General features: G+C 43.6%; 1 protein-coding gene across 2 annotated transcripts in view; it reads right to left on the bottom strand.

The window, feature by feature from the left end:
• WRN (WRN RecQ like helicase) overlaps positions 1-13,070 on the bottom strand; it is a 230,960-nt gene that overhangs the window by 155,452 nt on the left and 62,438 nt on the right. For both annotated transcript variants that reach the window (XM_040417879.1, XM_040417880.1), the window contains 4 exons: positions 10,631-10,698; positions 9,758-9,866; positions 8,458-8,526; positions 4,162-4,244 (listed from right to left, as the gene is read on the bottom strand). In XM_040417879.1, the coding sequence (XP_040273813.1) occupies positions 4,162-4,244; positions 8,458-8,526; positions 9,758-9,866; positions 10,631-10,698 (329 nt within the window). The remainder of the gene's footprint in view (positions 1-4,161; positions 4,245-8,457; positions 8,527-9,757; positions 9,867-10,630; positions 10,699-13,070) is intronic.

Here is a 13,070-nt window from a genome sequence, read left to right as displayed (position 1 = left end):
AAGTTGCATGACCGAGCAATAAACGGTGAAAGTAGTGTAGGTCAGAAGTGTAAAAAGTGGCCTGGTCTTTCAGGGTGTTTAAGCACTGGGGGCTGAGGTGGTTAAAAAGAAGCAGAATGGACATTTAGGCTACGAACCGTAAAACCAGAGGGCCTTAAACATATTTTGTATGTATGCTTCATATGTAATGGGATATCCTCTATTGTCCATCATTACCTCACCACCTACACTCATAAGTGCTGGTCATTTCTGCATTATCAATTTAAGTGTGTAAAACATACCCCCTGATTCCATATATACTATCTGGGGGTCATTCTCCCTCTCTATTCCTGTAGCTTCTAAAACAGGCACACTATAAATATAACATATAGGGTTAATAACTTTTCTCCATTTTCCCATATGTGCTGATATTGTCTCTTTACCTGCACTATAACAGCCGATTGGTCCCTGCTAACTGCATATGCTTTTTTACATCGATACAGCGCTGCAGAGGGCGTACATGGATGCTGACAGTGGCTAGCCACACCCTTGTGGGGGGAGGGAAGTCCCCCATTTAAACAGCTGTTTGCGGCGGCCGTAACTACGGCCACCCTAGCACCGATGCCACCGCCTTGAGACACGAGGCAAACGGCGTTCTGTTTGTCTGTCCTGTCTGTATCCAGCGCTCCTGATGAGCTTTAGGCGAAACGCGTAGAGCAGAGGATAACAGCAATGTTAGCGCAGACAATATGAGAATATATACTAGAGCAGATAGCCGCTGAAACGTCAGGCACTACTCACTGGTCTGAATTGTTACCAGGGGGAGAAGTGGAAAAGAAGTAGGGAATAGAGATGATCACACCCTCTGTGACAGCCCTCCACATGGCTGCGGTGTTGTGATTATACCCCTATCTTTACTATAGATTAACCTGACAATCACCTTCACGTTTTGTATCAGCCGTTGCTTTCTCTTGTTTATTGATGTTACAATACAGAGAAAGCAGCGAACCGTAATTATTTAGTGATATAGAGGTCCTTCCTCTTTTTAATGCATACCTAATAAATATTTGGAGTTTTACTTCTTATTCAACGTTTCTTAGTACCGTGAGCACAATTGATATTGAAACGTAATACCCAAGTATCCTTTTTTCAGTGAATTTGAGGCTACTTTTGCCCCCCATCCGTAGCCGCTTGCATCGGTCATTATCTGTATCTGTGGCGTTGTCCACCAGGTTACACCTTTTAGTAGATTTGCGCTTTCCTTGCACCAGTTCAGATCTAACTTTACGTGGTAAGGGATTCTTAACCTTTTGTCCAGAGATGACTGTTTTCTGTTCCATTTTCTCAGGATCCAGGAAGGTGTTACTCTGGTGTGGGCCTGACACCATGCTACTGCTGGAATGCAGGACGTCATCAGTCTCAGGATGCCCATAGCTTTTCTGATAGAGCACTCTTTTTGAGCTTGGAAGCTTTTTATTCTCTCCCTCAAAGATTCCATCTTTTCCGACGGCTGGGATTTAGAATCTAGTATTACCCCTAAGAACTTCCTTTTTGATGATGGTACTAGGCAGGACTTTTGTTATCCAGCCTAGCTCTGAAAGTTTCCATAACACAAATTCGGTTTGTCTGGATGTTTCTGGTTTTGAATTCCCGACCAGAAGGAAGTTGTCTAAGTAGGGAAAAATTAGTAGCCCTTCTAGTCTGAGCGGGGCTATCATCTCTACTACCAGTTTTGTGAACACCCTTGGGGCTGACGAAATCCTGAATGGGAGAGCAACGAATTGATAATGATGGATTATGCCCTTTTTGTCTTTTAGTGCAAATCTCAGATATTTTTGTGAATTTACATGGTAGTAGGCATCTTTTAGGTCGATATATGAACCTTCCTTGATTAGTGGAATGATAGATGATATTGACTCCATCTTGAATCTTCTGTAAGTTATTGATTTGTTTAGCCCTTTTAGATTTATAATAGTACGGGAAGAACAGTCTGGTTTTTGGACTAGGAATAATGGTGAGTAAAAGCCTCTTACTATTTCTAATTTGGGTACTTCTATCACTACTCCTAATTGTTTTAGCTCTACCACTCCTTGCCAAATGTTTGATACCACATTTTCATTGCGAGTCGTTATTTGGCATCTTTTTGGAGGTTTTGAAAAAAATTCTATCTTGTAACCATCTCTGATGAGATCTAAGGCCCAGGGATTTTGGGTGACTGATTCCCACTGAGTCAGAAATTTCCTCAACCTTCCTCCAACTTTGGCGTCATTGTTTGTCATTTTGTTTGTTATGGGGATTGAGGAGAAACCCTCTGCCCCTGCCTCCTTTTTGGTAACTCCAACGTCCCGTTTTGCCCTTACCTCTGTAAGGCTAAGGCTGTGAACTAAAGGGACAAAAAGGCTTCCTTTTATTCTCCTCAGGAAAACCCTTTTTCTTATCAGCTGCCTTCTCTAGGATAGCATCTAGAACTGGGCCAAATACGTACTCTCCTGAGAAGGCGATGGAGCACAATTTTGCCTTGGATGCCCTGTCGACTCCCCAGGATTTCATCCATAGAGCTCTTCTGGCTGAATTTGACAGGGCCCCATCTTTTGCAGCGAATCTGACAGATTCGACAGAAGCGTCCGCTAGAAATGCTGTTGCTGACTTGAGGGGAATGGAGTTTAAAATTTCCTCTCTTGGAGTTTTCTTTTTTATGTGGTCTTCTAACTCATTGAGCCAAATATACATAGACTTGGCCACAGAGGTTGCCGCTATGTTTGTTTTGACCCCAAACATAGAGGCCTCCCAGCTTTTCTTCAGAAGTGCATCTGTCTTTCTTTCCATGGGATCCTGTAACTGTGATCAATTTTTGGGGTCTCGTTAAAGATCTTGGTTTCAGACTGGTCAAATAACAATCTATTTTTAAATTTCCTGGAGACACCCAACCTTCTTTCAGGATCTGTCCATTCATCCATTATCATGCCAGTGATGTTTTCATCGACTGGGAATACATGAGACTTTTTTACACGTAATCCCCCAAACATTACGTCCTGAACTGACCGGGGCTTCTGGATATCCTCGATACCCATGGTGGCTCTAACAGCCCCTAATAATTCCTCCATATCTTCAGATGAAAAGTAATATTTTTTTCCATGTTCAATTATTTATCCCTCTGACAGAACATCAGCATCAATATTGAGTCTAGAGGTGGAGGCCCCCTCGTCCATGTCTTCTGCTTCAGAGGAGGATGGAATTAATATTTTGGTCTTTTTGGCCGGAGGTGTATGGGGGACTGGCACAAGGGAGACCAGGGAGGACTTAATTTCATTTTGGATCATAGATCTCATTTCATTAAGGATAGATGGTTGCTCCTCCTCTAAACTCTAAAGGTTCACTAATGCAAGACTTACAAAGCCTTTTTTTATATAATTTTCATGAAGCTTATTTGAACAAGTTGCACATCTTGCAATCTTATGTTTAACTTTAGCCTCCTTTAATCCCTAAAAAGAAGAGCAACCAGGTATCAGCAAAATAATAACATGAAAAATAAATGCAGAATTTTTCCCCCCCAGGAGAACTCATGACAGGAGCAACTGAAGGTGGGTTTGCGCCTTCCATGTGGCTTCCAGGGGCTTCAGGAGCCGATATTCAGTAGCTGTCTGGGAGCAGGAATCAGTGGAGACCAGGATGAATTGAATCGCCCGCTCTATATTAGAAAAAGCTGACTTCATTAGGGCGCTCCTGCGCCTCCCCACGTGACCTGGCTCCGCCCCCTCCGGCAATGTCGGGAACTAAGCGCTGACTGCTGCTGGCACCCAGAGCGGCGTGCAGCGTCTCTGCGCTCTCCGGTCTGCTTCCGAATGTAGGGAAGGAAGACCCCTCGTTTGCGGCGTGAAAACAGGCCCCCGCTGTCAGGGACGAGAATCAGCCTGTGTGGACTCACTCTGCCAGCTTTAGCAGCCACTGCAGGAGGCAGAGGAGAGAAGGAAGCATAAATTACCCTGACGGGTGAGTGTGGGTGGTGGCTTTTAAACTCTCTGTGTGTTCTGTTAGTAAAGGCATGTTAGGGCATTTGAAATAATGCAATTTCATTATACAGTACATCCCCTTGTGTTCCTCCAAATCACAGGAATGATTTAAGAGAGTTTACATGAAATTAAAAACTTAAAACAGGAAGTGAGAAAAAAAATGAAAGCATACCAAAATTGTTATCTAGCTCCTGCAGCAAAGAGATCCCGACAGAACAAAATTCAGGTGTCATATAAATGACTTTAAATTTTCCTCTGTAAAATGACAAAGCAAAACAAGGATATAAAATTGTAGAAAAAAAAAATCTCACCACATGTTATATTATTTCACCATTTAACTATATACAATCCTCAACAGATATGTTAATGATATGCAAATGATTAAAAAAAAATGGAAACAAAATATCCAGAATATCTTGATTTATTCAGTATTAAAGGGAACCTGTCATCAACTTTATGCTAATCTCACTGAGTGCAGAATAAACTAGTGACAGAAATGCTGATCTCGGCGGTGTGTCACTCATGAGCTAAAACTAAGTGGTTGCTGAGAACCAGCATCATAAATCCTGGAGCACAGGCCTTGAAAATAGTCCAATCTACCTGAGTAGAGTCATGGTTATTCATAATCTCATGCTCTCCCGTCCATCTGCTGATGGTTGGCAGTTCTCTCCTAGAGAGAAAGGAAAAAAACTAGGTAGAAGACTAAGACTAAGAAGGAATTCATGAATAACCAGGACTCTTCTCAGGTGGCCGTGACTCTTTTCCAGAACCAGTCTTCAATGATTGTGATGTTGGTTCTCGGGAAACAACTTATATTTAACTTATAAATGACAGACCGCTGAAATCAACTCACCTGTCTCTACTTTATACTGCCGTTAGTATGGGCAGCATAAAGTTGATGACAGGTTCCCTTTAAGTATGAACACCATGCGCAGAAATACACACACTTAGATGCCTTGGCATGCCATCATTGAGATTAATAATGGTTGTCTGAAGAATGTTCTGCCACATGTTAGGCACACAAATCATCAAGATTCGCTGGCAGCTCCCTTTACAACTGCCAACCAATGGCAGCCCAGATGTGCTTGATTGGAGACAAGTCTGGAGACGCTGCAAGCGTTTAGGCCAAGCAACTTACTGCCTGGTAGTGTCCTGTTAAAAAACGGCCCCGGAAAAATTTGGAGAAATGGCTGTACCACTGGTTCCGAGATTAAATCAATGTAATGCTGAGTTGTTAGTGTATCTAAAATGAAGAATAGTGGGGTCCGGCCACCATACATTATGCCAGCCCACACCATAATCCCGGGACTAGGGCCGGTGTGACATTTCCTTGTGAAGGTCTCTTCATGGCGTTGCCCATGTGATCTCCAGACCATTCTCTGGCTTTCATTGTTCTGAGACAAACGCAGTATCTTGCTGTGAACCATGATAGTCTGTGAGAGTAGTGGCATGAGGTCAATGGAACACCTGTAGCTGGACGTCTGGATGTAGCCCAATGTCATGCAAACAACTTCTGATCATTTGTGTAGACACTGTTTGCCACCCTAGGCTTGGGATGTGTCCAATATTACTGAAGTACAGAATGGATCACTGCATGGCTGTCACGGCTGAGGATGGGGAAAACCCTTAGCCGAGTGATGTCAGAAGATGGTGGTCGCTGCTAGGCCAGGACAGGAATCAGGGAGCTGCTCACCTCCTAATACGTCCCTAATTCTGACCCTGACTCCTAGCTGTATGAGCCGACCCTGATGGTAGGAGGGCTCATACTCCGGAACCTTGGGGTCCCTACTAGCCCTCAGGATGGCCCTGAACTAGGAGCAGGGTAAGACGACCTGTTCCTCCTAGATCCGGACGAACAGGAGTCTCACTGGCCAAGCTGCAAAGAAAGGGGAACATAAACAGCTTATGGCAATGGCAGGTAAATGCAACTAGTAACACCACCTACCTGCCACAGACACACAACCTGGAACCCATGTACAAGTGCTGTTGTCCACAACAATACTAACGAACACAGCACACACCACACAGGAACCCAGGAAACCATAGCTGCAATAAACACAGAGACCAAAGAAACATCTTCAAAACATCAAACATAACAAACTTATGACTACAAGGGTGGCCCTCACTGGCAGATGGTATATACCCAGGAGGATGACTCCAGCTAACCATGGCTGAAGTACCCCTCAGAGTCTGGCATCCAGCCGGAGCTAAATAGCCCCAAGTGGCCACACCCACACACAGACACACCCAGTGTTCACACACTAAGAAGGGAGTTAACCCTTCTTACACCAGGCAGGGTAGTGAAGCCACTTAAAGGGAAAAGCACATAAACAACACACTCACCTGTTACCGCCGGCAACGGCATGCGTGGCAACCATGTCCTGGGGAACAGCCAGCAGGCCGAGACACTGCCACACTTTGCCGCGGACAACCGCAAGTGAAGGGAGGTGTCACAGTGCATACAAACATAACCTCATGCACAACAAACCCGGAAAGTGCACACATACCAAGAGAGGTTGCAAGGTGAAACCGCATGCACTTGACAGCAAGTTGCCTAGCAACAGCTCAGGCTGCTATGCTGCCAAATACAAACATGTTGCCAGCGGGAACCACACGTGAGGCAACATACAAGCAGCCCTCACCATGTGGTTGACAACAAAAACAAAACCGCAGGCAACTGCATGCGGATAAGGAGTCACGACCATAACCATGATCGTGACACTGGCATTCTTTTAATCAGAAAATCTGTCCATGCAGAAGTTCGCCTCTGTGCACTTCTTGCTCTCATTCCAGTGCATTGTTGTTTTCCCAAACACTGGGATACGCAAGCTTTAAGTGTGTATTCCCATCACAGACAATGGGGGCATATGGCTAGGATATGCCGCCATTGTCTGATAGGTGTGGGTCCCACCTCTGGTCCCGCACCTACAATGAGAACAGAGCAAGTAGAGCTGTGGCTAGAGGACGCCGGATTTCCAGGGGTCCGTCCACCACCAAGCGCTGCTCCCATAGAAGTGAATGGGAGCGTACCGCGCACACGCGGACCCTGCTCCTAATCATTTCTATAGAGCAGAGGGAAATAGCTGAGCCAGCGATCGGCTATTTTCGTCGGCTCCATAGAAATGAATGGAAGGCAGCTGCGCATGCGCAGCGCGCCCTCCGTTCATTTCCCCGCTCCATTCTCATTGTAGATGTGGGTCCCAGAGGTGGGACAAGCACCTATCAGACAATGGGGGCATATCCTAGCAATATGCCCCCATTGTCTGTGATGGGAATACCCCTTTAACAGTGCTGATATCTCAATCTAGGCACATAGCAATCTCCTGAAGTGATAAACCAAGGTCTCTCTCTGTTCAAGGATTCTGTCCCTCTCAGTTTGCGACAAGTAGAGATAACTTGCACATCAATGAACAGGACGCACAATCATCCCACATGACTTCATCCAATTTGTAAAGTTTCATGTGGCTAAAAGAAAAAAACTTTGCTTTCAATCTGGCTATTATGCCCCTCCTACATGCCAGAGATTGGAGCTAGGTGCTTGAAAATCTGATCTGCATATCTTATTGACCCCCGCTACTTACTCAATTTGTATAACCTTACGGCTTGATTTTCTGGGTGTTGCAATTTGAATTTAGAGGAGTGTATGTAGATTACACTCTGAACCTGTCACATTGAACATGGTCTGATCTGCAGAAAGTATGTTATAGAGCAGAAGGATGTATAGCTTAGTAGGAAAAGATTCTGAAAAAAAATGTTATTTACTCATTTATACTCCTGCTCATTTTGGGCTTAGGAGACCTCTGGGTGGTCAAATCAGTGATTGACAGCTATCTCTGACTGCATGATCATACAGAGAACACTGTCAATTACTGGACTTGAAAATTTATACTCGCATATTTCTCCTAAATGCTGCAACGGATTGATGGAAGAAAATAATATTTTTAATCATCATGGTCAGTCCTAGTGGGCATCATGGCTGGTTTAATAGGGATGATTCTGATGACAGGTGCTTTTTGAGGTTTGTTTATTCAGTAATTTCAATCACACAATGATATCTTCATGCAGGAGACTTCCCCATAGGAATCCTACAGATTCTTTAGAGGAGGTCACCCTCCAAACGCTAATCTTGGTGTTTCTATTATGCTACACTCAAAGAGCTCCATTCCCTTAAATAGATGTTACATATTAAACTATATTTTACCTAAATGCACTGTTTCTATGGGAAAAACATATCTAAGGTATGGCACCCTTCATAGAAGTATGAGCTAAAATGTGTTTGAGGCCTACTAGGGGTTCCCAATGAAATCTCCCTTCCGCTCAGTAAAATCTGTACTCCTGCTACTGTAAGAATTCTCTGCTATCAGGATGCCTACAAAATAGATAAGTTACCAGTCGCCTACATGATACAAGGGACAATGACAGAAATACATTTGTTCCTGTGAGAAAGGTTTTCGATATAAAGACTTACCCTTTCACATCATGCATGACGTTTTTAGACTGTGCTGAGCCAAGAAAACAGGCTGGAATATTTGACATTCTAATAATAAAAGAAACATATGCCATGTTAAAGAGCAGCTGCCATTTTTTTCTAATGTGTAGGGAACATTTTTCTAATATACTTTATTTAGTGAAGCTATACACTTATAGGACAAAACTTGCCCTGAAACGGCTCTTAGCAGAGATCTCATGTACACGAGTGCCCGCTGTTTGCGGACCCATTCAAGCGATCCACAACATTCAGTCCGCATTGCAAAAAAATATAATACGTTCAATTTTATTGTGGTGCAGACCCATTAGAGTGAATGTGGGGCCACAATATGGGCACAGGCTTCACACAGCCGTAGTTTTACTCCGCATCTGATCAGCGTTTTTTGAGGATCGTATGCAGCCCCATTCATCTCATGCACATTTCTATTCCGTCGCCCAGCAAAAAAATAAAAATAAATTGAACATGTCCTATTCCAAGGATAGGGCATGTTTACAGAAGTAAAAAATAAATAAATGGTGGCTTGCACTTGCCCCAGACCCATGTTTTGAAGATTTGTGGTTTGAGGACCGCAAAATGCTTACGGCCGTGTGCATGAGCCCTAAAATGAGTGTTACTAAGACATATCCGTCTTCCTAATACAGTACACTGCAGTGGTGACTATGAAGATGCCCTCACCTCTCCCTCTGTACAGTATATTACTATGTGTAGCCTAAATGTTCCCATCCCTGCTGTTTCTCAGTGATCCTCATGGCCAGCGCTGACAGTAAGCAATCCTGCTGCATCCCTGGCATGCTGAAATACCAACCAGCTGCTGGGAGACACATGACAGTGGGCAGTAAGACAGGGTGACAGGGAGAAGCTATTGTACAGTATATAGGGACAGCTATAGTCTATAGGAACACTGCTGTGGCAGGTCTCAGACCATGGCAACTGAGGGGTCAAATGTTGCATGTTTTTGGGAAAAAGCATTAAATCTACTATACACCTACTCACCTAGCTACCCTGCTTACTTTCTCACCCACTTTTCAAAAGTGACAAGAGTAGCATAAAGTCACACTTTAAAAAAAAAAAAATGCATGCCATTTTTGCTTAACACCAGAAAACCGTTAGTTTGGACAGTCTTCTCAAAGCTTCTCTATCCTGCTTACACATTGTTTTTATGACCATTTGATAATCCAGAATCAAATCAGATGTTATTGCTGCCAGATTACAGTATTTGAATATTACCAATGGCTGCATATCGGAACCCTGGAGGCAAGTCCTATACGGAGACACTTACGTAAGCTGTAATACTTGGTCTTCCATGAGAGAAATAAGCGGTGAGATCACAATGCCAATGCAGGAAGTATAAACCGGAGCAAACTGATAACACAGACTCTTTCCATAACCTATAAAATAAAACAGGCATTTTATACAAATAGGACAAAAGAGCACTGGACATACTGGATTAGCACTGCAGAGAATGGTACTGGAGCAAGGGGTGAGTGTATATTTTTAATTATCTCGGACAACCCATGTAAGCCAGGCCCGCTATTTTCTCCTACATACTTGTCTACATGTAGAATACCTCCTGAGGATCGGATCATTTCCATCCGATGGACCTATCCATTTGTATTTCACTTTGCCATGGTCAAGCATGCGCCATAAATATTTGGCACTTCTCTATAGTAGGTATTGTCTTCCTATCTGAATAATGAGATGGCGCATGCGCAGTTGATCGTTCTCACAACAGAGGGTGGGCATGTTTGAAGAAGCAGCTCCTCGCTTCTCCATCTGCATCACTTGCATCAGGACCACCTACTAAACCACCAATGACAATTTCTCCACTCTCGTCTGCCATGTCTTTCCCTGTCATCACAGTACACGTTACCACACTGGGTATTTTGGGGGTTTAGCCGACATCAGCAGCACAGAGGAGGGAGCAGCGAGCTTCTAGGAGAGGCAAGGAGCTGCATCTGCCGCAAGAAAACTGACCCAAAAATTTATGGAAGATCAGTGGCTGAAGAAGAGGAAGACGAACTGCTGGTTCTGCTTTTCTTCCCCTTTCCCTTCCTGAGCCCTTTCACCCCATAGAGACTCAATGTAAGGTTCACCACAATATATTACAACAAGAATGGACATGAAATCAACAAGATATGAACACATCAGCTACCTGTTGCCATGACAACAAGGTTGTCCCGCCTCTCTTTTAAAATGGAATTGATAACTTTCCATTGGACCCTAAGAAATAGAAATCAGTGTGATATAACAAACAAGAAGTAATATAAACATCTTCCTGTCCACATCACATGATGATGTAAGTACAGTACAAAAGACCTGTGGATAGGAACTTGCTGCATTGTAAATCACTATGATGCAGTACGTTCATGTCAGAGAAGCCGCTGTTGAGCCGAGAGATGCAGCCGACATATGAGCCGTGTTTCTCGGACTACACGCGGTCGTATGCATGCGGCCTGTCACACTGAAAATGCAGTGCAATCTGCAGACAGCATGTTATAAAGCTGGAGATGTTGAGCAGGTTGATATATAGTTTTATGGGAAAAGATTCTGTACAATGTGCAATTTATTCATTCAAACTCTCTGCTCTTTCCAAGCTTAGTATTAGACTGGGACTGGTCCTATTAGTGAATGATAGCTATCGGCCACCGAATAACACCGCCCACTGGACAGAGGACGAGTAGAGGGTTAACCCTTTCATGACCCGTGGTGTTTGGGGCCTTTGTAACCAGAGCAAAATTCCCACTTTTTGGAATTCTGCATTTTTATTTTTTTTTTTAATTAAAATTGATTTTTGAGTAATGAAAAACATTAAAAGCGTACCTTTCATGACATATAGTAAAACAATGAACAAGTCATAAAAGTATTGACAGAGATCAGGTCTTAACCAATAATCTTAGTATTGCAGGCATGCAAACAGATAGACATTACGATACAAAATACAAAAGATCGACATCCTTGCCAAACAGAGGAAAGCAACCCTAGACGTGATTCCCAGTGAGGGATTTCCTCAAATCGGTATAGTTGATCCACTCTATTTATTCACTGATCTAAGGAAGGCAACTCCACTAAAAGCCAAGAATGGGGAACAAGGAGGCAGCTGTTATTAACTGTTGGAACAATAAGGCCGAATACTTTCCCTCTCCCTTAGAAGACACAGCAAATATCAAGAATACAGAGGAAGGAAGTTTTGCAAGTGTTATTTTACCTCCTTCCACTAGTCACCTATGGTCTTACTGGTCCACAAGAGGTAAAGGAAGGAGCCTCTCTCCTCCAGACATCTCCAGCAACAATCAGTAAGGTTGCAACCACACAAGGCTATTTTATCAAGGGTGTTGTACTACCAGTACCTAGTCATTACGTTATAGTCGTTCTCTTGGATGCATACACACCTTGAAAGCTTATGAGGGGAGCGGAGAATAAGAAAGATCTCTTTAGAGAATTTTCTACCCAAATCTCTCTCCCATAATCCAATAATAGCAAGGGTGAAAGAAGTAATAGGGTGAGAGAAGTAGAAGGTGTATGCGGGAACTTGTAGATCCCAAAGATGAATTTAATCAGCATTTGGGAACAAACCTTCAATGTCTTAAACCATGAGTGCCCTATCTAGAGTAGAGTGCATTATCATAAGATAAAATTTCAACCAGTTCACACAGTGCTACCTCAATGAGATCCTTGAGTTGTAAGAGGGGGGGGGGAGGATTGAGTAGAAGCTCCCTTTTTGTCTCAAAACCATTTCTACACCCATAAGGTAGCTTTTAATAAAGGGCTAAGGCTGGGTTCACACTTGAGCGTTTTACAGCGCGTTCAAACGCGCTGTAAAACGCTCAACACATGAAAATCAATGCTTCCCTATGGCCCTGGTTCTCACTTGAGCGTTTTACAGCGCGTTTGAACGCGCTGAAAAATGCCCTACGCTCAAACAAGTTCTTGAGCTTCTTTGGGGCGTTTTGACGCGCGTTTGTGGCCATAGGACACTGCAGTCAATCACACAAACGAGCGTCAAACGCGCGTTTACTATTGCAAAAACCGCGCATAAAAACGCGCGTTAAACGCGCATATCAAATACGCTCAGGTCTGAACCCAGCCTAAGAGTCCACGTGTGGGAATTATGTAATTGATCACTTAAACTCAGAGATCTTAATGATTTGGAGGCCACTGCATCCTCAGTACCCACCCATGTTTTATGCACAAGAGCCGTCTACAACTAGCAGACTAACAGATGCATTACCTTCATTAAACATTTCTGGACCTGGTAACCCTTTGCCACCCTGTGCTTTAGGTCTATTTAAATTACCATAGATAATCTGTGACTTTGTTGTTTTATAAACATTTGCAGCTAGTTTTACACAGTGTTTGAAAGAAAACTCTTGGAACTATAATGGGAAAATCTTTAGGCTGGGTTCAGACCTGAGCGTTTTACAGCGCATTCCTACGCGCTGTAAAACGCTCAACAGGCAAAAACCAATGTTTCCCTATGGGCATGGTTCTCACCTGAGCGTTTTACAATGCGTACGAACGTGCTGTAAAACGCCCTACGCCTCAAGAAGTACAGGAGCTTCTTTGGGGCGTATTGTCGCGCGTTCCCGCCCATA

This window comes from Bufo bufo, chromosome 2 (genome assembly GCF_905171765.1).
Source record: "Bufo bufo chromosome 2, aBufBuf1.1, whole genome shotgun sequence".
Classification (NCBI taxonomy): Eukaryota; Metazoa; Chordata; class Amphibia; order Anura; family Bufonidae; genus Bufo; species Bufo bufo.
Note: the sequence above shows the minus strand (reverse complement) of the source record. Positions and strands in the feature narration are given on the sequence as shown.